At 45.9% G+C, this 27,815-nt stretch overlaps 1 protein-coding gene across 1 annotated transcript; it reads left to right on the top strand.

Annotated features, from left to right (window-relative positions):
* The first annotated feature begins 1,822 nt into the window (after nucleotides 1-1,822).
* LOC149434332 (uncharacterized) lies at nucleotides 1,823-21,372 on the top strand. The gene is made up of 4 exons (XM_089663810.1): nucleotides 1,823-1,913; nucleotides 4,222-4,232; nucleotides 7,321-7,473; nucleotides 15,340-21,372. The coding sequence occupies exons 1-4, from the start codon at nucleotides 1,823-1,825 to the stop codon at nucleotides 21,223-21,225; spliced, it is 6,141 nt and encodes a 2,046-aa protein (XP_089519936.1). The 3' UTR covers nucleotides 21,226-21,372.
* Nucleotides 21,373-27,815: the final 6,443 nt, after the last annotated feature.

The raw sequence follows: 27,815 nt of genomic DNA, 5'->3' as shown, positions 1-27,815 counted from the left end.
TTTGCAAAGTGCAGTTGCTCCAGAGCTTAGTAAATGAGGTGAAGCTTCACACACCTCCTGTATTAGAGTGCCCCCACTCTGGAGGAAGGAGCACAGGGGGCACCTTGGGGCAGCAGCATTGTCAGTCTGGGGGGAGGGGAGTGTTAGATGGACTGGCAGGTTTAGATACACTAACAAGCTGAACCCAAACTCCAGCTCACACTTTATAATCAGTTCCAGGCCAGCTAGCAGTTTGTTGGGGTAAAGGTTTTACATGAATCAATTAAAGCTGATCATTGTAAGCACCCCTGTCAGTGGTCAATGGTTTGTCTCAACTTTCTGACTGATACATCTGTAGGACAACAAAAAACAGACATACCGACTGGATCAGGAGAAAATAAAGGAAAGAAAGCCTACAAAAGAAAACGAATGCAGCCATCACATCGAAGAATTGGTAAGTGACAATACAATAAATGTTTGCTTTTGGGTTCAATGCTGCTTTAATTCTGGCCCATGTTGCAGCTTTTGCTGGTTCCAAGATGGCTGCCCCAAGTTTCCTGTGTCAGGCGGTTCCTTTTATTTTGTTCTATTCTAGTCTATTCCTTTTATTTTCTATTATAATTATTCTATTCTAGTTTATTTGTTTATATTCTATTGTACTCCTTTTATATTTTTTATATTCTTTTCTATTCTTTTCCTTTATGTTTATTCTATTCTGTTCTGTTTTTATTCTATTCTATCATTTTATATTCTCTTCTGTTCTGTTTTATTCAATTCTATTCCATTCCTTTATTTTCTATTCTAATTATTCTATTCTAGTTTATTTGTTTATATTCTATTATACGCCTTCATGTTTTATTATATTCTTTTCATTTTTTTTCCTTTATGTTTATTCTATTCTGTTTTATTCTATTCTATTCTGTTTTATTCTATCCTTTTATATTCTATTCTTTTTTATTCAATTCTATTCCATTCCTTTATTTTCCATTCTAATTATTCTATTCTAGTTTATTTGTTTATAATTTATTATACGCCTTTATGTTTTATTATATTCTTTTCAATTGTTTTCCTTTATGTTTATTCTATTCTGTTTTATTCTATCCTTTTATATTCTATTCTTTTTTATTCAATTCTATTCCATTCTTTTATTTTCTATTCTATTTTATTATATTCTATTTTATTATTGTCTACCCTATTCTGTTCCTATATTTTCTATTCTATTGTCTTTTATTTGATTCTATTATATTCTCTTATTCATTTATACTCTATTGTATTCTGCTTTATTGTATTCTATTTTATTCTATTATATCTTTTTATATTTATTTTAATTCTGTTCTTTTTTTTTGTACTCTAATCTTTTATTTTCCATTTTATTCTGTTTTACTCTATTCTCTTTTGTTTGTTTATATTCTATTCTATACCATTATTTTGTATTCTAATCTGTTTTATTTGATTCTCTTCTATTCATTAATATACCATTTTATTTTATTAGCTTCTGTTCTATAAAGAATTGTCATCTTATTTCGTTTTAATACCTTACTGTATTAATTGCAAAATGTTTAATTTTTTATTTCAAATTAATTGTCAAATTGGGATAAATAATTTTAATAAAATGTATTTGGGATCCGCTTAAATTTGTTACTATTGTGGGAAATCTGGATACATCTGAATCTCTAAATAATGAAAAAGTCATCCGAATTTTGATTCGTAATGAAACGTGCCGCACATGTCTGGTCTAGTCCCCCTCAATCTACATTGCCCAGAATCCAGAGCCGATATCACTGATTGGCAGAGCCTTCACTGAGGACTGCTGGGTTCCTTCCAGATTTCTGGTGATCCAGACATGAAGATTTCCCGTGCTCAGGCTGGGATGTGGCTGCTCCTTCTGCTGCTGACGTTCCCTGGAGCGGATGGCATGGATGATATTAATGAAGGTAGGATTCCGATTGGATATGTCTGAGGGTCATTTCCTGATTTCAGTCCTCACCAGAACCTCCTCACTGTAATCCTTCATGGACTGCACACCAATCTGCATTGTTATCAGCAGCCTTGGAACCATCACAGGCTCTACCATCCAGATGTAAATCAAAAAAGATGGAGGCACTGGATTGGATGCTCATCATTCTTCAGATGCAGGTTGATAGTGGTTCTTATCAGACGGATCTAGGCCGCTCATAAAACACAAAGGGGGAGGGGGGGGGTTGTCTCACAGAGGTGGGACGCACCCAACTTGAGGAATTTACACAAACAGAAGAAGCATAGCACTGAATCATAACTTCAAAAGTCCATGTAAGCTTTATTCTTGACCATAGGATCACAACCAATAGAATAAAAACATTTCAGGAGTCAAAAATTAACCTTCATCAGGGCTGAAAATAATATCTTAACCTGGAAGAATAGAATGCTCAGTGGCGTTGCCCCCACACAGCCACTGTTTTATTCTATTCTATTCCTTTATTTTCTATTCTATTTTATTATATTCTGTTTTATTGTTTTCTATCCTATTCTGTTCCTATATTTTCTATTCTATTGTTTTTTTATTCAATTCTATTATATTCTCTTTTAATAATTTATATTCTATTGGAATATAAATAAAGGACATTCTTTAGAGAATCTGGATTAACAGAAACATCAAAACTCAGCCCTGATGAAGGAGATTTTCTGACATCCGAAACGTGTTGGTTTTTATTTTTTTTTCTGCCATTTGTGGTGCTACGGTCAAGAACAAACATTAAATGGAGGGATGGCCGCTGCTCAACCGGCCCCAGGAGTCCAGTATTGGGAGCTACTTCTGTGACCAAGATACAGTGGGCGGGATGAAACGCATTAGAGGGCGTGGCCAGGCTGAGGCCATTCCTCAATACTGGACTCCTGGGGCTGGTTGAGCAGCGTCCATCTCTGCATTTGTATTGGCTGACACTGAAATTGCCTGGACTCATGCTCCCGTCTACTCTCTTGCCGGTGGGATGACTTTTTTCCTTCCATCCATAGCTTGGAGCTGCTCCATAAGGCATCATTTTCACTATAAACGTTCAATAGACTTTTGAACCGAAGACAATATCGGGGCTCTGAGGGGTTTTAGTCTACAATAATCAAGGAATCGAACCTTATATTTTTTAATAACCAACATTTTACACTTACCTGACCTGTAATGGTTTTGCACAGGGCAGCCCAATCCTCCCTCTTCTCGGGTCCCCCACTGGCACTCCAGGCCCCTCCCTCCTGCCAAGTGCTCCCACAACAAGCAGCATGCTATAGGGGGCACCTGAGCAGGCCCACTCCTGAGCTACTGCTCCATGTCTCCATTCACCCATGGAGCGTGGCCCCACCCCTGGCTGTGATTGACAGTAGTGAGAGCCAATGGCTACCGCTGCTGTCTCAGGCGAAGAGGAGGGAGGGGGTGTTGCTGCACCCAGAAGTTTTTTTTTATCTTCATATGTAGAATGCCTGGAAATAACGGATCTAAGGTATCTAAGGCACAGGGCAGCCCGATCCTCCCTCTTCTCGGGTCCCCTGCCGGCACTCCAGGCCCCTCCCTCCTGCCAAGTGCTCCCACAACAAGCAGCATGCTATAGGGGGCACCTAAGCAGGCTCACTCCTGAGCTACTGCTCCATGTCTCCATTCACCCATGGAGCGTGGCCCCACCCCTGACTGTGATTGACAGTAGTGAGAGCCAATGGCTACCGCTGCTGGGCTCAGGCGAAGAGGAGGGAGGGGGTGTTGCTGCACCCAGAAGTTTTTTTTTATCTTCATATGTAGAATGCCTGGAAATAACGGATCTAAGGTATCTAAGGCACAGGGCAGCCCGATCCTCCCTCTTCTCGGGTCCCCTGCCGGCACTCCAGGCCCCTCCCTCCTGCCAAGTGCTCCCACAACAAGCAGCATGCTATAGGGGGCACCTAAGTAGGCTCACTCCTGAGCTACTGCTCCATGCCTCCATTCACCCATGGAGCGTGGCCCCACCTCTGGCTGTGATTGACAGTAGTGAGAGCCAATGGTTACCGCTGCTGTCTCAGGCAATGAGGAGGGAGGGGGTGTTGCTGCACCCAGAAGTTTTTTTTATCTTCATATGTAGAATGCACTAAGGTCAAAAAACCTTCAGCCTCTCCAGCCACTCTAAATGTCCTTAAATGTGCCTTCTGGCTTTTTCCTTTCCATTCCTCCCGGTGGTCCTGCCAGTAGTAGCGGTGTAGTAGCAGTGTAGTAATGTTGCCTACTATGATCATTTCCCGCTTTCATAGGGATCCCACAGGTACGGCCCATACATACATATTTCCATTGGTCCAAACTGGGTCAATATAAGGATGGCCAGACCTGGAAGCGATCTTTCATGCCGGTGACAGGTTGCATCTGATACATCGTTGTTTTATGCTGTCCATATTTGTACTCTGATCCACACGGACATTCATCTTTTAATTATTACCTGCCTGAATTAATCTTCACTTTTTTTATTATTATTCATTTTGTTTGCAGCACCCCAAAAATTTCAGAACTTGGAATACCTTAGATCCGTTATTTGCAGGCATGACAAGAGACAGGAGGAGCTCCGGTAGGTGTAACGGCGATGTGTGGAGTCATGTGCTTGTCCTGTCCATCTCTCCATCTACATGTGCAGTATGGGGGTTGCAGATTTCTGGGAGAGGGGCCTCACCACTGTCAGATTTCAGGGGGGAGGGTTCTCACCACTGGCAGATTTCTGGGGGTAGGGCCTTGCCACTATGACTGATGGGAGGGGCCTCACCACTGTCAGATTTCAGGGGGGAGGGTTCTCACCACTGGCAGATTTCTGGGGGTAGGGGCCTTGCCACTATGACTGATGGGAGGGGCCTCACCACTGTCAGATTTCAGGGGGGAGGGTTCTCACCACTGGCAGATTTCAGGGGGGAGGGTTCTCACCACTGGCAGATTTCTGGGGGTAGGGGCCTCACCACTGTCATATTTCTGATGGGAGGGGGCCTCACCACTGGCAGATTTCTGGTGGGAGGGGTCTAACCACTGGCATATTTTTGGTGGGAAGGGCCTCACTACTGTCAGATTTATGGTGGGAGGGGCCTCACCACTGTCATATTTCAGGTGGGAGAGGCCTTACCGCTGTCAGATTTCTGGTGGGAGGGGCCTCACAGCTGTCAGATTTATGGTGGGAGGGGCCTAACCACTATCAGATTTATGAGGGAATGTACCGTCCTGACATTTGGGGGGATTTGTACCGTCCTGACATTTGGGGGGATTTGTACCGTCCTGACATTTGGGGGGGATTTGTACCGTCCTGACATTTGGGGGATATCTGTACCGTCCTGACATTTGGGGGGATTTGTACCGTCCTGACATTTGGGGGGGATTTGTACCGTCCTGACATTTGGGGGGATTTGTACCATCCTGACATTTGGGGGGATTTGTACCGTCCTGACATTTGGGGGGGATTTGTACCATCCTGACATTTGGGGGGATTTGTACCGTCCTGACATTTGGGGGGGATTTGTACCGTCCTGACATTTGGGGGATATCTGTACCGTCCTGACATTTGGCGGGATTTGTACCGTCCTGACATTTGGGGGGGATTTGTACCGTCCTGACATTTGGGGGGATTTGTACCGTCCTGACATTTGGGGGGGATTTGTACCGTCCTGACATTTGGGGGAATTTCTACTGTCCTGACATTTGGGATGATTTGTACCGTCCTGACATTTGGGGGGATTTGTACCGTCCTGACATTTGGGGGGGATTTGTACCGTCCTGACATTTGGGGGGATTTGTACCGTCCTGACATTTGGGGGGGATTTGTACCGTCCTGACATTTGGGGGGATTTCTACCGTCCTGACATTTGGGGGGATTTGTACCGTCCTGACATTTGGGGGGGATTTGTACCGTCCTGACATTTGGGGGGATTTGTACCGTCCTGACATTTGGGGGGATTTGTACCGTCCTGACATTTGGGGGGGATTTGTACCGTCCTGACATTTGGGGGGATTTGTACCGTCCTGACATTTGGGGGGGATTTGTACCGTCCTGACATTTGGGGGAATTTCTACTGTCCTGACATTTGGGGGGATTTGTACCGTCCTGACATTTGGGGGGATTTGTACCGTCCTGACATTTGGGGGGGATTTGTACCATCCTGACATTTGGGGGGATTTGTACCGTCCTGACATTTGGGGGGGATTTGTACCGTCCTGACATTTGGGGGGATTTCTACTGTCCTGACATTTGGGGGGATTTGTACCGTCCTGACATTTGGGGGGATTTCTACTGTCCTGACATTTGGGTGTGCCCCCCGTGCTCCTTTCTCCAGAGTGGGGGCGCTCTAATACAGGAGGTGTGTTACTGTGTCACCAGGTGAAGACATAGAAGAATGACTAAAAATATGAAAACTAATGCAGACACCACATCTAATGATTGGTAAGCTGCAATGTATGACATTTTTGGTTTGGGTACAATACCGCTTTAGCTGAACAAAGACACAGGTGACATTAGGATAACAATTAAGCACATTATTATTTGTTGATCCTTCTTTACAGATTTGGAAGTCAGAATTTACAGCAGTGGAGGGGGGCAGCAAATCGCGGAGATCAGAACACAATCGATCAGGTTGGTCAACAACATGACTTATTTTGTTTCAGCCTTCCTGTCTAAGAGGTTATAGGTCGTCTGGTACGTAGCAGTTGCTGAACCCCCATAGAGGGTAGGAACCAGAAACGATTTCTCCTGCGCTCCGGGACCCAGGCCGGTGGTGAGTAGATGGGAAAAACACTCCAGAGAGGCAACCACCGGAGTATCCAAAGTCGTGCAGCTCCAAACCAAGGCTGGGGAAGCCCGAACAAACTGTGAAGTGAAACAACAAGAAGCGCACCAACCTTGTGCATTACCTCCGTAACCAAACTTTAATAAATGAAGGAAAGGTACTCACAAACAGCGGATAAAAACAGGCATGTAAGTCCACCAAGGGACTTCAAACGCAAGAGACCAGCGCAAATCCCATCATGGGTGTAGGTACTCAGTCATGGGTGTAGGTACTCAGTCCATCTGATGCGTTTCGAAGGTCAAGCCTTCCTCAGAGCTCTGAGGAAGAAGGCTTGACCTTCAAAACGCGTCAGCTGGACTGAGTACCTACACCCATGATGGGATTTGCGCTGGTCTCTTGCGTTTGAAGTCCCTTGGTGGACTTACATGCCTGTTTTTATCCGCTGTTTGTGAGTACCATTCCTTCATTTAATAAAGTTTGGTTACTAAGGTAATGCACAAGGTTGGTGCGCTTCTTGTTGTTTCACTTCACCGTAGAGGGTAGGTACAGAGTAGGGAAGGGTTACATCCCTATAACATTATTTATTCTGGGTTCTGTCAGGAAGAGTTCACTTTACTTCTTGTCTCTGAGGTGCAACAGGACCTGAGTGGAAACTTCTACAAACACAGGGGAATTGCCATCATAGGCCTGATGGGAAGGTACAGCATGGTGCGGCGGCAGAAAACACACAGAGTCCGGTTTGCCAAAGACAATGTATCCCAGAACTTGTCAAACGGTACAACAGATGGGACGGGGAAGATCACCCAACGGGCACACTTACAACAGTTAGTGCAGAGTCAGCGGTACATGGATCCTAGCTGTAGACAACGGCCTGGACAGTCCAAGCCAAAGGGGAGCTTCCTGAAGAGGTAGACATAGAATCCACTTTTTCTCTTCTCCTCTGGAACCTCTCCCTACTGCTAGCCCTGTCCCTGACACGCAAGTGACCGGTCCCTACACTAACCACTCACATAAAGTACATCAAAACCTGGGGGCAGCAATTTAAAAAGACTTTGAGTGACCCAAGGGTCACCTGGCTCCAGCACATCCAACCAGATCACTGCCCCAGGTGACCGAGGGAACCATAGAGAATCCCAGTTTCTCCCGACTTCCTTCCCCAGCTGCATTGCTGCTCCAGTTGAGCGCCACTTGCAGAGGAGAAAGTAGTCTGCAGCTGCCTACACTTTCCCTCTCTTTGACAGATGTTGTATCCGGCATCGAACAATAAAAAACATTACAAAAACAGCAACAACACAGTTATGCAAGAAAAACTTCAAACAACATAAACAGAATACTTTGCAGGAAGTTGTCCACGGTTAAACCGAAAGTGAGCAGTGGACTCCACTGTCCATCTCTACTGGGGATTCCAAAGCCTCAGTCAGCTGGGGGTTAACGGTGTCAGCAGCATCTTCTTCATCTGGGCTGGGGGCTGAGTCCTCGCAAGAGTCCATAGAAATGGCGGGGCTGGCGGCCTGTTAAGGAGATGCCTCTGGACTGTCCACAGGTATAGGACTTGGCCTAGCATTTTTATAACTCACGGAGGATGGAAGCTCCAGTTCAAGGAGAGGCAGGTACCATTAAAAGTGGACATCTTGCACTGGTGGGATATCCACGGAGTTTTGGTCCTTCCTGCCTCCGGCAGGCTTGGTGGAGCAATCTCCACTTAGCACGCATGGCTGCAACAAGTTGCAGTGGAGCAGCTTTTTGACAGGTTCAAGGCCCTCTGCGATCACATCATAGACTGAGGTTGGGGGTAAAGGCTGCTTCTCCACCCTGTAAGGGTTGTGCTCCCACTTGGGCTCCAGCTTGCTGCCTCTTTCATATTTTGAGTTCCTCACAAACACCCAATGTAGATGTTGGACATGATCCTTGAACAACTTGGAAAAGATTATGATGTCACCTTGATAGACTACCACAGTCTCAAAACTGAAATCTCCAAAATACCATTTGCATCAGCTGCTGGAATGTACTAGAAGTGTTACTCAGTCCGAAGGACATACAGTTGAATTCAAATAAGCCCAAGGGTTTGGTAAAGGCAGTCTTTACATGGTCTTGTTCTCTTACCAGTACTTGCCAGTAGCTGCTCGCCAGGTCGAGTATCAAGAAGAACTTTGCTTGGCCCAGTGCCATGAGAGATTCCTCCCCCCTGGGTAGTGGGTAGGCATCCTGGTGGGTGCAGGCATTTAACTTGCAATAGTCCACACAGAACTGCAGGATCCCATCATTTTTATGCACAGGACAACCAGGGCAGCCCACAGGCTAAGGCTTTCTAGGACGACCCCACTCTGGAGCATGATCAGGTCCTTGACCTCTAGAAAAAGGGTTGACCTCTGAAAAAGGGTGGTCTATTGCCTCACTGCAGCCGTAATCCTTGGGTCCAGTTGCAAATACCAGCAGGCGTTTTTCCAGTAGCTGATGAAGGAGCCGCTGTTGGGGCAGGAAGTGAACTGTGAAGTGCACTGAAACATGCATCACTCTGCAGCCTCTTTGCCCCTGAAATGACAGCAGCCCGCATTCTAAAATTAAGCATTTTAACATGTGTTGATGTGAACGAACTCTACAGGAGCGAGTCTCTTGCCTCAACCCATTCACGCTGATGGTAGGCAAATTAGCGGCCACAATGCACCGGGCTTTATGCATTGGGGTCACTCATTTGTGTATCTGTCTTTGTACTGAGAGCGTGCCGCATGGCACACTCCCAGCACAGAGACCGAGTCTCACTGAGATCCCTGGGTCCTGTTCTAACTATCGGGACTGGGAACTCCTGATTCCGGGTCATCTGATCCCTGTGATAGCCTCTGATTGGCTATCACAGTGTTCAGTCACCGTGAAGCCCACCCCCCGTGTCTTCTCTCTCTAAATAAAGGAGAGAGATACTGTCACGTACCTGATGGGAGACTGAGTTGACGAGGTCGGCCTCACTTGTGTCCCTAGCCCTGACCCCACTGAGGTTGGAACAGGGGGAGTTTAGGGACCAGGGGGACAAGAGCGCCAGGAGTTGTTGCTTGTGGCTCTTGCAGATGATGGCCTTGGTAGATATGAGTATCCACTGATTTAGGGCACAGTAGCAATAGAGCAGGCAGGTTCTGTGGATTGCCGGATGTGCAGCAGAGCAGGGTAGGTAGCCAGGAACAGGACTGGAGCAGGGTCAGACAAGCCAGGGTCATAAACAGTCGGGCAGCGCAGTACCGAATCAGAAGAGAAAGCCAAGGTCAGGAGCAGAGCCAAAGTCAGGAACCAGGAACAGGAGAGCAATCGGAGTCGGGTCAGGAACAAAGGGAATGTCAGGAACTAGCAGGACACGGGGAGAGCTGAAAGACCAGTCAGCACCGAGGTGCTCTTTAAATAGCCCCCCCCAGTGCCGACAGGGGTGCGTGGGTCATAATGCCTGCCCGGCGCAGTCATCGGTGACAGGTGCGCCTGGGTCCTAGTGCCCGCCTGCCTGTATGCCTTGTCGGAATCCTGCGCATGCACAGATTCATGCCCTGCGGCGATCTTCTCGTTCCCTGATAGATACATTGTAAATTTCATTTACCACCAAATGAAAGCTCACTTTTTCCTGAAATAATGCGGTATAATCCACCTAGATGCACAAAGTGATGATATGGACGGTGTTGCTAACACGTGTCAGTTGGAAAATTGTGCTTAGGCATTAAGATTTGTTTTACTCTTAGGCATGACGGGGTTAAAGGCTCATGGACAAAGGTCGTTACGGCTTTCTAGTATAAAAAGAGCCCGCCTTCCCTAACTCTTGATCGTCCTACGTGTTTTGAATCTGTGTCCAAGTCCCGGCTCAGACACATTTAATATCCACCATTTATAAAGTACTTGCGGACACACCCCCTATAATGGAGGACTCACACTCCTATATGCAGAAATGGACTAGGGCCCTTAACTGCCCCATACCTTTAGATAGCTGAAAAAGATTTGGGATATGGCAGCAGGAACGTCCCGTTGTGGAAGCCACAAAGGAAACATATACTGTATAAGGTTTTAATGTTCTGCTACAGATCTCCAGATGTTCTGATCTCCAGATGTCCTGCACACTTTCCTTCCAGCTCTTTCAGATAGATGCTGGAGATGTGATACTGACAGAGGCACACTGCCCCATATATTCCGGTTTTATCGTAGAATACAGATTATTTTGGGTCTTGGCACACTGTATCTTGGAAAAGGTTCTTGATGTCTCTTTACCATTAGACCCGTTACACCGGGTTTACTTTTGAAAGGTATACCTAAAACTTCTGAAAAGCTACTAACTGTGGCCAGGAGATTGATCCATTGTTTCTGGAGTTCCACGGAAATTTTCACGCTCCTTTCTGTTATAGCCAAGGTCATAGTGTTGGAACATTTAACTGCTATCTCTGGACATTTCTTAGATTTCTTTAATGAGACTTGGACGCTTTGGGACACCTCCAGGGGTGGACTGACCATATGGAAACTCGGGCACTGCCCGAGGGCCCGGGGTCAGTAGGGGGCCCCATGAGATGCCCCTGATACCTTTTTCATAGGCTTTTTTGAGTTTGGCCAAGGACACAGGTGCCCCATGATCCCCTATTGCCCGGGGGCCCCATGAGTTGTCAGTCCGCCCCTGGACACCTCCCCATACATATTATACTCTCCCTCTGCCATCAAATCTTCACAGATTTAGACTTCTCCCATAGTGAGCATTGCAAAGTAGGTTATTTAACCTCTTACAATCTGTTACATTGTTTTTCCTTTTTTTCTCCCCACATTTCAGATTACTGTATAATCTGTTTTTTTACTTTTATGTACACTCACCGGACTCTTTATTAGGTCCACCTTCTTAGTACCTGTTTGGCCACCCTTTTGCCTTTAGAACTGCCTTTATTCTTCATGGCGCAGAGTCAACAAGGTGTTGGAAACATTTCTCAGAGATTTGGGTCCATATTGACATGATGGCATCACGCAGTTGCTGCAGATTTGTCGGCTGCACATCCATGATGTGAATTTCCCATTCCACCACATCCCAAAGGTGCTCTACTGGATGGAGATCTGGCAACTGTGGAGGCCATTGGAGTCCAGTGACCTCATTGTCATGTTCCAGGAACCAGTGTGAGGTGATTGGAGCTTTATGACATGGTGCATCATCCTGCTGGAAGGAGCCATCAGAAGATGGGGACACTGGAGTCATGAAGGGATGGACATGGTCAGCAACAATACTCGGGTAGGCCGTGGCATTTAAATGATTCTCAATTAGCACTAAGAGGCCCAAAGTGGGCAAAGAAAATCTCCCCCACACCATGACACCATCACCATCAGCCTGAACCATTGATACAAGGCAGGATGGATCCACCACACCATGACACCACCACCTCCAGCCTGAACCGTTGATACAAGGCAGGATGGATCCCCCACACCATGACACCACCACCACCAGCCTGAACCATTGATTCAAGGCAGGATGGATCCTCCACACCATGACACCACCAGCCTGAACCATTGATACAAGGCAGGATGGATCCACCACACCATGACACCACCACCACCAGCCTGAACCATTGATACAAGGAAGGATGGATCCACCACACCATGACACCACCACCACCACCACCAGCCTGAACCATTGATACAAGGAAGGATGGATCCACCACACCATGACACCACCACCACCAGCCTGAACCATTGATACAAGGCAGAATGGATCCACCACACCATGACACCATCACCACCAGCCTTAACCATTGATGCAAGGCAGGATTGGTCCATGCTTTCATATTGTTTGCGCCAAATGCTGACCCTACCATCTGAATGTCGCAGCTAAAATCCAGACTCACACCAGGCAGAAATTTTTTCTATTCTTCTATTGTCCAATTTTGGTGAGCCTGTACAAATTGTAGCTAGCCTCCGTTTTCTGTTTTTAGCTGACAGGAGTGGCACCCGGTGTGGTCTTCTGCTGCTGTAGCCCATCTGCTTCAAGGTTGGACATGTTGAGCATTCAGAGACGGTATTCTGCATACCTTGGTTGTAATGAGTGGTTATTTGAGTTACGTTTGCCTTTCTATCATCTCCAACCAGTCTGCCCATTCTCCTCTGACACCAACAATACATTTTCCTCCACACAACTGCCTCCCACTGGATATTTTCACTTTTTCGGACCATTCTCTTTAAACCCTAGAGATGGTTGTGTGTGAATCCCAGTAGATCAGCAGTTTTTTAAATACTCAGACCAGCTCGTCTGGCACCAACAACCATGCCACGTTCAAAGTCATTTAAATCCACTTTCTTCCCCATTCTGATGCTCGGTTTGAAATTCGTAAAGTCGCCTGCAACACGTCTAGATGCCTAAATGCATTGAGTTGCTGCCATGTGATTGGCTGATTAGCCATTTGTGTTACCAAGCAATTAAACAGGTGGACCTAATAAAGTGGCCGGTGAGTGTGTAGTTATTTTATATCCATGCTAAAGGGCAATTAGCCCACCTTTTGTAGGTACATTTCTCTTTTCTTTAGAGGTTTTCATATGATGTATTTTTATTTTTTTTTATGTTACCACTGGAAGTGACTACTAAATCTTTTACTATGGATTCCTAACACTCACACACTGCTAATATTCTCTAGCCTTTTTGATGCAGGTATCCTTCTTTATCAGCCTTGCTTATGTAATTGGTGGCGATCAAGTGTGCTCACCAAGACTTAATTGGGGATCCCCCTTCATTGCCTCCGACAGGTTTCACTTTCACTAATATGTTGTATATTAATGTTTTGTTGACACATTGAAATAATTTACATATATAATTTCCTCAGGTACAGTGGGGCAAAAAAGTATTTAGTCAGCCACCAATTGTGCAAGTTCTCCCACTTACAAAGATGAGAGAGGCCTGTAATTGGCATCATAGGTAGACCTCAACTATGAGAGACAAAATGAGAAAACAAATCCAGACAATCTCATTGGCTGATCTGGAAAGAATTTATTTGCAAATTATGGTGGAAAATAAGTATTTGGTGAATATGAAACGTTCATGTCAATACTTTGTTATATATCCTTTGTTGGCAATGACAGAGGTCAGACGTTTCCTGGAAGTCTTCACAAGGTTGGCACACACTGTTGCTGGTATGTTGGCCCATCCTCCATGCAGATCTCCTCTAGAGCAGTGATGTTTTGGGGCTGTCGCTGGGCAACACGGACTTTCAACTCCCTCCAAAGGTTTTCTATGAGGTTGAGATCTGGAGGCTGGTTAGGCCACTCCAGGACCTTGAAATGCTTCTTACGAAGCCACTCCTTCGTTGCCTGGGCGGTATGTTTGGGATCATTGTCATGTTGGAAGACCCAGCCATGTTTCATCTTCAATGCCCTCGCTGATGGAAGGAGGTTTGCACTCAAAATCTCACGATACATGGCCCCATTCATTCTGTCCTGTACATGGATCAGTCGTCCTGGTCCCTTTACAGAGAAACAGCCCCAAAGCATGATGTTGCCACCCCCATGCTTCACAGTAGGTATGGTGTTCTTTGGATGCAACTCAGCATTCTCTCTCCTCCAAACACGATGAGTTGTGTTTCTGCCAAACCGTTCTATTTTGGTTTCATCTGACCATATGACATTCTCCCAATCCTCTTCTGGATCATCCAAATGCTCTCTAGCAAACTTCAGATGGGCCTGGACATGTACTGGCTTAAGCAGGGGGACACGTCTGGCACTGCAGGATCTGAGTCCCTGGCGGCGTAGTGTGTTACTGATGGTAGCCTTTGTTACGTTGGTCCCAGCTCTCTGCAGGTCATTCACTAGGTCCCCCCGTGTGGTCCTGGGATTTTTGCTCACTGTTCTTGTGATCATTTTGACCCTACGGGGTGAGATCTTGCGTGGAGCCCCAGATCGAGGGAGATTATCAGTGGTCTTGTATGTCTTCCATTTTCTAATTATTGCTCCCACAGTTGATTTGTTCACACCAAGCTGCTTGCCTATTGCAGATTCAGTCTTCCCAGCCTGGTGCAGGTCTACAATTTTGTTTCTGGTGTCCTTCGACAGCTCTTTGGTCTTCACCATAGTGGAGTTTGGAGTGTGACTGTTTGAGGTTGTGGACAGGTGTCTTTTATACTGATAACAAGTTCAAACAGGTGCCATTGATACAGGTAATGAGTGCAGGACAGAGGAGCCTCTTAAAGAAGAAGGTCCAGGTCTGTGAGAGCCAGAAATCTTGCTTGTTTGTAGGTGACCAAATACTTATTTTCCACCATAATTTGCAAATAAATTCTTTCCAAATCAGCCAATGAGATTGTCTGGATTTGTTTTCTCATTTTGTCTCTCATAGTTGAGGTCTCCCTATGATGCCAATTACAGGCCTCTCTCATCTTTGTAAGTGGGAGAACTTGTACCATTGGTGGCGACTAAATACTTTTTTGCCCCACTGTATGTGTAATGATATGCTATACCTATACTTTGGTTACACCAATTATCTCCCGCAGTTGTATATTTTTGGCCGTGCTTATGTCTTGTAATATGCAAATCTTTCATAAAAATCTACAATAATAAAAAAAAATATATAAAAAAAAGAAGAACCCAGCTATCTTCTGCAGTCTTTTTGCAATCTCATTTCATTCACATGTGTGTTCTTCACAGGTGGCTTCCAGCTCTGCGAACAGAAACGACGGCATCTATTTTGCAGAAATACCCCAACTCGTTGCTTTCGACCACGAAATTATTATCCAACTTCAGCAAGATGAAACCGTCCGAAATGCTGCCGAATCCTTGTACAATAAGGAAACGACGGGGGGCCGTCCAAAAAGTCTGCTAGAATGGGATGAGCGGTCTGGAGGGTTCAAAGCACTGAAACCCGAAGGAACCAATGCTATCGAGATAACTGGAAACACCAAACTTTCTGTGGTGGGAAATGGAGGACATAGAGAAGGAGAGATGTCTGTGGGTGGGAAAACGGCCAATCAGCTGGCAGAAGTCATTATTAAACTTCGGGAACATGCATCCCCTCTACACTGGTCTGAGAAACAAGACGGTGTTAAGGAAATAAGTCTGGTTTTCTGCAAGGTGGGAGCTGGAGAAGAAGGGAAAGGCTTTGTAGGAAAATTCTTGATAGGGTTGAAAAACAAACAAATCACTGCTGGTTCAGTTTCAGTTCGCACAGTTAAGGTCATAGTAGAGGGGGAAGGAAGAAAAATGACAAGGGACCCAGATGATCCAAAATGGGAGAGCAGACACAACCCAGAACACAAGCGCAAATTCTACCTGGACAAAAACAATGAAGTCCAGGAAGTGCGCGATACAAGAGGAAGAAGCCCAGAGTCGCAGAGGCTCCAGAACCTTGCTGTGGAGTATGACCCACTTGCTCGAGATAAAATTCCAATCCTTGATCTGTATTATACAGAGGAAGATAAAATATATCATATTTCAGATGATTACATTACCCAGTTTGTAAGAAATACCATAACGGAACGTTTTAGAACATATGAGGATCAAACTCTGAATACAGAACTTCTAAAGGTTCATAAGGCATCTGGGAATGAAGAATTTGTTATGGTCCCAACCATAAGCAGCCTGGATGAATTGTTACAAAATATTAAGGACATCATAGACACTTCAAATTCCGAAAGAAAGAAACTGCTACTAAAATATAGATGGCACTTACTGAGAAATGGTATAAGCATAGACCAGAATATTGGTATCAAAGACACGTGGCGTGAAGTAAAGGAAGCAGCACACACTAACCGCTTTATACAGGACATTTGTAATACAATAGAAAATAAAATGGCAAAGCAGAAAAAGTATTTCCGCTTTAAAGACTACGTCTACGCTGTAAATATGAAGGACTTTTATGTGAACCTGCATGGGACAACAAACCAAAATCACATTTCACAAGTCGAAAATTTTATCACAGGTCATGTTACCTATGATGAAATCGGCAGAAATATGGAAAACAAAAACAATTTTGTGGACATGGCAAAACTATGGATCAGTGGCAGGCAGAATGAAATGGGGAATATTAATCCTTACGATGGAATGGCTGTTCTGGCCACCCATATATCCGAGGCTGTCAGAAACCCAGATATGTTTATCGCTAATCAACAACTGTGGGATTTTCACATAAAATGGGGTCAGTTTCGTCACCACAACCCAATGCTAAGAGGGCAGACATGGTCAGGTGACCACGGTGCTATAGGACCAGACTACGAGACAACTGACCAAGACAGGAGGGAGAAAATTAAAGAGGAAACTCTGTCTGTTATGAAGCAATGGATAATTATGAAAAAGGGAAGTGAATACTCTGGGGAAAATCGCAACAATAACGTACAACCAATAGAAATGACATTAGGCGATGTAAAAACAAAAATGGGGGTTGTGATTCGGCCTCTAGACAACATAAACTTTGAGAGACAAATAGGGCCAATGCCCTCATCTGAAGATATAAGAAATGATCTGCTAACCATCGAAAAGCAGGGAAGAGAAAATTCTCTCGAGACAGAGTTACTCTTAAAGATGATGGAGGACAGGAAACAACTTATCGAGAAAATAACCGACAAAATTAGAGAACAGACACCAGAGGATCTGTCCAGATACCAGAAAATGAAGTTGATCGAGAGATATGAAGAAGGCATCAAGATAGTTTTGCAGAACAAGCAAAACCCTTCAGAAACAAAGGAGATTTTAATGCCCGGAATGAAGGACGCTTTAAAATCAGAAGATGTAATAAATTCATATTTTGGACAAAACCATTCCGTTTCCAGCAACATTAACCATGGCTTGGGACTCTATAGGACTTTGATGGGTTTTCAAGCTGCAAACCAGATGTTTGCTGCGGAAGAAAAATGGAAAAGAGGCATCAAGTTAGCACAGGGTGTGCATGGAGTATCCAAAATGACTGGTTTTAAGGCAGCAGTCAATGATTTTGTTGGCAACATTGCCCAAAAATCAATAGCCAAAATCTCTACACATCTAGAGGAAATAGCAGCTGCAGAGTTCACAAGTAGTATGTCTAAAGTTGGCAATGTTGCTAGGGAAGTTCCTGTCCTCTCAGCTGCTTTTACTGCCTTTAGTATATATGAGGATCTCACGCAAGACGATCCAATAGGAATAGTAAATGCAATACTTGATGAAGCCATATTTGTCTTATCCCTGGCTGGTCCGGAAACGCTTCCAATAACTGCAGCTTTAACGATAATACGTCTACTTCTCGATCCGCTCTACCATGAAATTAGGCACGAGCTCGATGCTTTACCTCCAGATGCCAGTAAATGGGACAAATTTGTAGCTGTTATTAGAGGGGTTGGTCTAGCCATAAGAGATGTAGGTAATGGTTTTCTGGACATACTGAAACAGATAAATGTACAAGTAATGATCTATAATGTTTACAGCCTAGAAGAGGAGCATAGAAAGAGCATGGACATTGTGCACAAGCTGCAAACTGCTGAAAATTACTTCCAGATCGTAGATGAAAAAGATGGGGATGCATGTCACAAAAAGATAGACTTTACCCAAGGGGAAGAGTCTGCCTATGGAGGAAACCTAAGAGTTGAGCTAACAAACCACAGTTCAATGATTATTACCCTGACTGATCCTGTTTCATCAAAAAGAATTGAAAAAGAGATCTGGTTTGAGAAGGACTGTGAAACTGAGGATCTAGTTTTGGGAATCGGAGAAGCTGTAAATATTACAATGCAACAGCAAACTGCAACCGTCTTTTGGTTCATTCCGCTATCAAGAAGGGAGGTCATTTCTTCTATGACTCTAGATGAGAGATCATTATATGGCACCTACATAGGCAATGCCAAAACCAACCGCTTCTTTGCTGTGCAACAAAATATCATTAAAGGCCTTTCTTACACTCTTGATAAATATCACTATGAGCTTTATGGGAGAGATGGCAATGATATCTTTTTTTTAGGTCCACAGATGAGCTTTGTGCATGGAGGGAATGGCCGAGACATTTACTATATTCCCCTTGATGGAGGGAGAACTGAGATTTGTAATCATGCAGCCGACAAACTGATGGACCTTTTAGTTTTCAACATTACATTTCAACAAATAAATGCTAGAAAGATAGGAAAAGACATCAAGTTTTTTTACAACAATCTTCATGAAATATGGATTAAAAAATGGTTTCTTGGGGAAGAATACCAGCATATGAGCTTTAAAAGTTCAGACGGAATTTTATTTGATGTTGGACAAGTCAAGTTGAGTGGAAAAGTTGATTTGTGGCCCGTCACTCTGGATTTTTCAAATCAAGATTCTGCCGGAAACATTGACCTGCAAAACTCACCTTGGAAAACAGTAGTTACTGTCATAGGGACAGACTTTGATGACATTATAAATGGAAACGAGCTGAATAATGTGATTCAGGGACGAGGCGGAGCAAATACCATTGCTGGTCGAGAGGGAAAAGACATGTATATTATACAAGAAAAAAGGAGGTGCGACACCATTGATAATTTTGCAAATGATGATTTAATAGATTTAGTTGAGTTGCCTGTAGAGCTGCAAAGCCTAAAAGTTACATTAACACCCCCATATTCTCTAAAGATATGGGACTCCAATGGGAAGAGCTGTGTCATCATCAAGGACTGGAAGAAAGGATGGCAATGGCAGCACATCATATTCAAAACCAAAGATTTAGCGGTGTTTCAGGTTTCCAATACAACGGCAGAACCAGAAATCAGCTCCCTAGTGTTGGACTATAGGGACTCTAAAGAAGGAGTAGATATTAACTTAAATACCATTCCAGGGAATGAACATATAATGACTGTGATTGGCTCCTCATACTTTGATTCAATTCAAGGAAACAATAAAGCAAACTTCATTCAAAAAGGACGAGGTGGAGGCAAAGTAATGGGAGGAGACGGCAGCGATACATATATTATTGATTGCAGTCCAGATACCATCTACATTAATAATTATGCAGAGGATGGCATGATGGATGTCCTTTATATTAAGGGCGAATACAGCAAACTGAGATTCCAAAATGCAATAGATAGCGCACAACGGTCTTCCTTAGGAAGAACTGAATTTTCCGATCTTGAGATTAGTAGTAGTGAAAATTGCAAAATTATATTAAAAGATTGGTTCACATCAGAACTCTACAGACATTTACAGATTCGGACAGAGGATGGAGTCATCTTTAGCATTCCCAATGGAACGCAACCCATTGTATATGCCGTAGATAACTCCAGAGATACATTACCTATGAACGTTCTCAACACCAGGTCTGGCATGTATGAAGGGGCGACCAAGATAATTGGGCCTCCTAGAAACATTGAAATATTTGGGAATGCGAAAGACAACTACATTGACCCGGGGACAAATGGAGCATCGTTGATCGGTGAAGATGGCAGAGACACCTACCAACTAAGAAAAAACTATGAGGGCGATTACAACATCAACAATTACGCAACTGACCACAAAGTGGATTATCTTGTTCTCGATGTCAACTTTAGAGATATTCAGTATGTGATACAGACAACTACTATTCCAGCCATTAAGCACGTGGTGCTAACTGCTCCATCAGTTGCCAAATGGCAATGCCGCCTTCTTCAATTTGGCTCAAGTGAAAATTACAGACATCTGATAGTGCAGAGCAATGATGTGTGGTTCACCTTTTCAGAGGAGACCTTAGAGATTCAGCCTTTATTTTCAGACTACAGGCTTCACAATAAAGAGTTTCATCTCGATCTCTCAGCAGGAATTCTACATTCTTTGCCAACCGTGTATGGATCTCTCCAGGAAAGAAACTTCATTGATGGCAATGCTTTGAATAACACGATTATAGGGGGTAAAAATACAGATGTACTCTGTGGTGAAGATGGGAATGATGTTCTCCAAGGGTCGGATGGGAAAGACTACCTTTCAGGTGGACCTGGAGATGACCAAATCTATGGAGGTGAAGGAGATGACCTCATCCTGGGTGAAGCAGGGAACGACCTTATCTATCCGGGTCCAGGAGCTGATACAATTTATGGAGGTACGGGATCAGATACCTTATTGTATTTAGGGAACATCAGCAGTTCATCCGGTGTGTTTGTCAATTTGCATCTTGGATTCGGGTCAGGTGCGGACGCTGAGGGAGACCTCTACTTTGGAATGGAAAATATACTGGGTACCAGCTATGATGACATTCTTATAGGAAACGATGACAACAACTACCTCAACGGTGGAGGAGGCAGCGACCTTATCCAGCCAATGGGTGGATATGACGTTCTTCACGGAGGAGAAGGAAAAGATGTGTATAACCTCATAGATGCCACCGGCACAAAAATGATAAACAACTTCGCCATGGATGAAAAAGAGGACCTGATCTATATCGAAAATTCTATCATTTTAGAAATCAGGCAGTCAAAATTTAACGATGACCATGAATTAACCTTCCATTACAGTGCAGAATCTGATGCAAGGTTAAAAGTCTTGATCAAAAACTGGTATATTTCAGAAAAAAACAGACATCTTCGTTTGCACATTCACAGAAGATATAGCCAGGGAAAAGTCGTTTTTCACCATGTTATCTGAGTAAAATTATAATTACAAGAAAAAAATGATATAGCAGTTATAATCCTGCAGAAATTGGTGTGCTGGTCGAATGTTTTTCATTGATTTAAAGCTGAAAACACTGCATTTGGCCACTAGAGAGTGCAAAATAAAAAATTCATGCATGCACTTTTCGTTTCAATGTGTTTATTGAATTTTTCAAGGTTGAGTGACAGTACATTAGAGAGATGTCAGTACATAGTGAATGAGTACAGTGAATGATACAATATTCACCATTAACAGTGTTCTGTCGTCATTCAAAACATTTTCAAACATAAAAACAGAGAAAGTCATTTATTTGGTGCTCAGCAGGGAGGACCATTCCAATTGAAGACATATATGGCCAGAAATGGTGCTAGAAATGGCTTAGAGCTGTCAAACTCAATTTAATCGTGGGTCACATCAACATTTGGTTTGCCCTCAGAGGGCCAGTTGCATCTATAAAACTAGATGTCCAGAACACCCCCTTACATCAGATGTCAAGACCCTTCCCCCCCACCATCAGAAGTCAAGAATCCTCCACCCTCCCTTACATCACAGTGCACCCCCCTTACCTTGTGCTGGGAAGAAGCTGGGGTTTGACCTGAGTAGCAGAAAGTGCAGGGTCTGGAGGAGGACCAGGAGAGGACTGGAGTCAGCTGCCACAGTCTGCTGACTGCTGAGACCAGAGGAGGTGGAGTTGAGGGGATGTTGTGGCTGCACAGAGAGGTGCAGGATCTGTAGGAGAAATTCTGTCCTCTCTGCTCTCTGAGAAGATGGGGGCGGAGATGAGAGGGGTGCAGCTGCAGGAGAGGTGCGAAGGGCCACATAAAATAGCCTGGGGGCCAGATTAAGCCTGCAGGCCTTGCATACCTCCCACATTTTTAAGATAGGACTGAGGGACACCTATTAGTAAATGTATGTAGGCACAAGATACCCCCCCTGAAGAAGAAATCTACAAAAAAAAGATTAGTGGAACCCACAAGTGCTTTTTTTGCCACTACAATCCGTTTATATTGGCTGTTGATTGTTATACTGTAAATTCAACCATTTAGAAACTGGATGAATGGTTTAGCACTGGGAAAAGTGCATTTTATATACAACTGTAAAAATCTGACCAAAGTGAGGGACAAATGAGGAGGAAAGAGGGACTTTGTTCTAAATCAGGGACAGTCCCTCGAAATCGGGGACAGTTGGGAGGTATGGCCTTGTGTTTGACACATGAGGCTTAGAGAGATGTACAAAGTAGAAGAAAAGAAAGAAATACAAAAAGTGAGAGTGGATAAGTTGGAGTGGAAAGAAGGGGAGGAGAGGGAAAAAAGGAAATGGGGAGGGGTACAACAAGGGGGGAATATCGCGTAATATTTATTTTTATTAAAGGTACTTATATATCGCCATCAATGTATGCAGCGCTTTCCATATATATTGTACATTCACATCAGTCCCCGCCCCCGAGGAGCGTACAATCTAAGGTCCCTAACTCACATTCATACATACACATATTAGTGACAATTTAGACAGGAGCCAATTCACCTCCCAGCATGTCTTTGTCAGGGCGGGGCTGTAGCACGGACAGGTAGGCCTAGTGGCAGGGTAACGCACTGGCTGACGGCAACCACCACCAACAGACCGAAGTCCCTCAGGGCGCGGAGTCTAAGTCCCAGGCTGCCCTTCACCAGGGCCCCTGATGGTGGGGATGGACTTGACACAGCCAGGAACCAGGTCGTGACCCCCGAGACACCCCGGCTGCGGTAATGGCCACCGCCAATGGCGTGTAGCTGGTGAGAATGACAATAGCGTAGTCAGGCAAGCCGGGTCAACAACAACGGGACAAAACGGTACAGAACAGTAGACAGAGAATCACAGGTCACAAGCCGGGTTCAGCAACGGAAGGTCAGATCGAAGGAAAACACAGAGAATGGTCTTAGTCACAAGCCGAGTCAGATACCAGAAGAGTCACGAGCGTATACACAGAGCTGTAGCAAGACAAAGACACAAGACACAAGTGCAAAGAGCATGTGCGGATCACAGGCTTATATGTACTCAGCCACACCCCTCTGGGGGATGGACCTCAGAGACCTGAAGGCATAAAAGATTCCCACCATGCTCAGCAGAAATCCAAGATGGATGCCAGCACATGGAGTAACATAACCTCTGGGAAAAGGTAGGACCTTGACAGTCTTTGGAGTGTGGGAGGAGACTAGTGGAAACCCATGCAGGCACAGGGAGAACATGCAAACTCCAGGCAGGTAGTGCTGTGGTTGGAATTTGAACCAATGACCCTATTACTGCCAGGTGGAAGTGCTAACCATTTAGCCATTGTGCTGCCTCTCAACAGCTGGACCAATAGGGGCCCATATTAAATGGCTAGATTTGGATAGCGGTATGCGATCCAGGGGTCCCAGATTTTGTGAAATTTGGTATGGTTATTAGCAAGATCAGGATTCGTCATCAGGGAAGTGGGTGGATTGTTTTGTCCACACCCTGGCTATGGTCATTGTAGAAGCTACAGTAGAAGAATGAAATGAGTCATTTTGAACTGTCTTGTAGTAAGGCCAGGAGGCTCAAACTGTAGTAGTGCTACCCAGGAGTCTCTTAAAATTGGATCCCTAATAACTTACAAAAAAAAACAAAACTTTAGAGCAGAAGCAGTTCAGCATTGGGCAGATCCACCATACTGTATATGGAGGACATTGCCAGTAGCCTGATATACTCTGAAACACAGGCCCGAAGATCCAGGGAGCATATGGGCCAGATACAATCTGGTAAGTAACTTATAAGCGGACTCCAATGTAGTAACATTAAAGTCTGATGTAATTCACACAGGTAAAGAAAAGTGCCAGCATTATCGCTTCCCTGGGCATCAGGAACAGCCGCCAGTAATGGTAAGGCAAGAGAGCCACCACTCATTCTACATATCTGAGCCTAGCCTGAGCCAGTGTAACTATGGTGTGACATCATTACACCTGTCGGCTCATTCTACACATCTAACCTGGGTGGCGTGATGACATCACATTGATCAGTAATCAGGACACTGGTATGGGGTATGGCAGTGATCAGGACACTGGTATGGGGATGGCATTGATCAGGACGCTGGTAGGGGGTATGGCTGTGATCAGGATGCTGGTATGGCGGTGATCAGGATGCTGGTAGGGGGTATGAGGGTGATCAGGATGCTGGTAGGGGGTATGGCTGTGATCAGGATGCTGGTAGGGGGTATGAGGGTGATCAGGATGCTGGTATGGCGGTGATCAGGATGCTGGTAGGGGGTATGGCAGTGATCAGGATGCTGGTATGGGGTATGAGGGTGATCAGGATGCTGGTATGGAGGTGATCAGGATGCTGGTAGGGGTATGAGGGTGATCAGGATGCTGGTATGGGGTATGAGGGTGATCAGGATGCTGGTATGGCGGTGATCAGGATGCTGGTATGGGGTATGAGGGTGATCAGGATGCTGGTATGGCGGTGATCAGGGCGCTGGTATGGGGTATGGCGGTGATCAGGACGCTGGTATGGGTTATGGGGGGGATCAGGACGCTGGTATGGGTTATTGGGGTGATCAGGATCCTGGTATGGTGTATGGTGGTGATCAGGATGCTGGTATGGGGTATAGCGGTGATCAGGATGCTGGTATGGGGTATGGTGGTGATCAGTATGCTGCCATGACATATGGGGGTGATCAGAATGCTGGTATGGGGTATGGCGGTGATCAGGATGCTGGTATGGGGTATGGGGGGGATCAGGACGCTGGTATGGGGTATGGCGGTGATCAGGATGCTGGTATGGGGTATGGTGGTGATCAGGATGCTATTATGGGGTATGGTGGTGATCAGGATGCTGGTATGGGGTATGGTGGTGATCAGGACGCTGGTATGGGGTATGGTGGTGATCAGGATGCTGGTATGGGGTATGGAGGTGATCAAGACGCTGGTATGGGGTATGGTGGTGATCAGGGCGCCGGTATGGGGTATGGTGGTGATCAGGATGCTGGTATGGGGTATGGGGGGGATCAGGATGCAGGTATGGGGTATGGTGGTGATCAGGACGCTGGTAAGGGGTATGGTGGTAATCAGGATACTGGTATGGGGTATGGGGGGGATCAGGACACTGGTATGGGGTATAGCGGTGATCAGGGTGCTGGTATGGGGTATGGCGGTGATCAGGACGCTGGTATGGGGTATGGTGGTGATCAGGGCGCTGGTATGGGGTATGGCTGTGATCAGGATGCTGGTATGGGGTATGGAGGTGATCAGGACGCTGGTATGGGGTATGGTGGTGATCAGGACACTGGTATGGGGTATGGCGGTGATCAGGATGCTGGTATGGGTTATGGCTGTGATCAGGATGCTGGTATGGGGTATGGGGGGGATCAGGACGCTGGTATGGGGTATGGTGGTGATCAGGATGCTGGTATGGGGTATGGTGGTGATCAGGATGCTATTATGGGGTATGGAGGTGATCAGGACGCTGGTATGGGGTATGGTGGTGATCAGGGCGCTGGTATGGGGTATGGAGGTGATCAGGACGCTGGTATGGGGTATGGTGGTGATCAGGATGCTGGTATGGGGTATGGGGGGGATCAGGATGCAGGTATGGGGTATGGTGGTGATCAGGACGCTGGTAAGGGGTATGGTGGTAATCAGGATACTGGTATGGGGTATGGTGGTGATCAGGATGCTGGTATGGGGTATGGTGGTGATCAGGACGCTGGTATGGGGTATGGTGGTGATCAGGATGCTGGTATGGGGTATGGTGGTGATCAGGACGCTGGTATGGGGTATGGTGGTGATCAGGACGCTGGTATGGGGTATAGTGGTGATCAGGATGCTGGTATGGGGTATGGAGGTGATCAGGATGCTGGTATGGGGTATGGTGGTGATCAGGATGCTGGTAGGGGGTATGGTGGTGATCAGGACACTGGTATGGGGTATGGCGGTGATCAGGATGCTGGTATGGGGTATGGTGGTGATCAGGACGCTGGTATGGGGTATGGCGGTGATCAGGATGCTGGTATGGGGTATGGTGGTGATCAGGATGCTGGTATGGGGTATGGTGGTGATCAGGATGCTGGTATGGGGTATGGAGGTGATCAGGACGCTGGTATGGGGTATGGAGGTGATCAGGGCGCTGGTATGGGGTATGGTGGTGATCAGGACGCTGGTATGGGGTATGGTGGTGATCAGGATGCTGGTAGGGGGTATGGTGGTGATCAGGACACTGGTATGGGGTATGGCGGTGATCAGGATGCTGGTATGGGGTATGGTGGTGATCAGGACGCTGGTATGGGGTATGGCGGTGATCAGGATGCTGGTATGGGTTATGGCTGTGATCAGGATGCTGGTATGGGGTATGGGGGGATCAGGACGCTGGTATGGGGTATGGCGGTGATCAGGACGCTGGTATGGGGTATGGTGGTGATCAGGATGCTGGTATGGGGTATGGTGGTGATCAGGATGCTGGTATGGGGTATGGAGGTAATCAGGACGCTGGTATGGGGTATGGTGGTGATCAGGACACTGGTATGGGGTATGGCGGTGATCAGGATGCTGGTATGGGTTATGGCTGTGATCAGGATGCTGGTATGGGGTATGGGGGGGATCAGGACGCTGGTATGGGGTATGGCGGTGATCAGGATGCTGGTATGGGGTATGGTGGTGATCAAGATGCTATTATGGGGTATGGTGGTGATCAGGATGCTGGTATGGGGTATGGTGGTGATCAGGACGCTGGTATGGGGTATGGTGGTGATCAGGATGCTGGTATGGGGTATGGTGGTGATCAGGATGCTGGTATGGGGTATGGTGGTGATCAGGATGCTGGTATGGGGTATGGCGGTGATCAGGATGCTGGTATGGGGTATGGAGGTGATCAAGACGCTGGTATGGGGTATGGTGGTGATCAGGGCGCTGGTATGGGGTATGGTGGTGATCAGGATGCTGGTATGGGGTATGGGGGGGATCAGGATGCTGGTATGGGTTATGGCTGTGATCAGGATGCTGGTATGGGGTATGGGGGGATCAGGACGCTGGTATGGGGTATGGCGGTGATCAGGACGCTGGTATGGGGTATGGTGGTGATCAGGATGCTGGTATGGGGTATGGTGGTGATCAGGATGCTTGTATGGGGTATGGAGGTAATCAGGACGCTGGTATGGGGTATGGTGGTGATCAGGACACTGGTATGGGGTATGGCGGTGATCAGGATGCTGGTATGGGTTATGGCTGTGATCAGGATGCTGGTATGGGGTATGGGGGGGATCAGGACGCTGGTATGGGGTATGGCGGTGATCAGGATGCTGGTATGGGGTATGGTGGTGATCAGGATGCTGGTATGGGGTATAGCGGTGATCAGGGTGCTGGTATGGGGTATGGCGGTGATCAGGACGCTGGTATGGGGTATGGTGGTGATCAGGGCGCTGGTATGGGGTATGGCTGTGATCAGGATGCTGGTATGGGGTATGGAGGTGATCAGGACGCTGGTATGGGGTATGGTGGTGATCAGGGCGCTGGTATGGGGTATGGAGGTGATCAGGACGCTGGTATGGGGTATGGTGGTGATCAGGATGCTGGTATGAGGTATGGTGGTGATCAGGA

This window comes from Staurois parvus, unplaced genomic scaffold (assembly GCF_062004578.1).
Source record: "Staurois parvus isolate SC_StPar_1 unplaced genomic scaffold, SC_StPar_1.0 ptg001772l, whole genome shotgun sequence".
In the NCBI taxonomy this organism is placed as follows: Eukaryota; Metazoa; Chordata; class Amphibia; order Anura; family Ranidae; genus Staurois; species Staurois parvus.
This window is presented reverse-complemented; position numbering and strand designations above follow the sequence as displayed.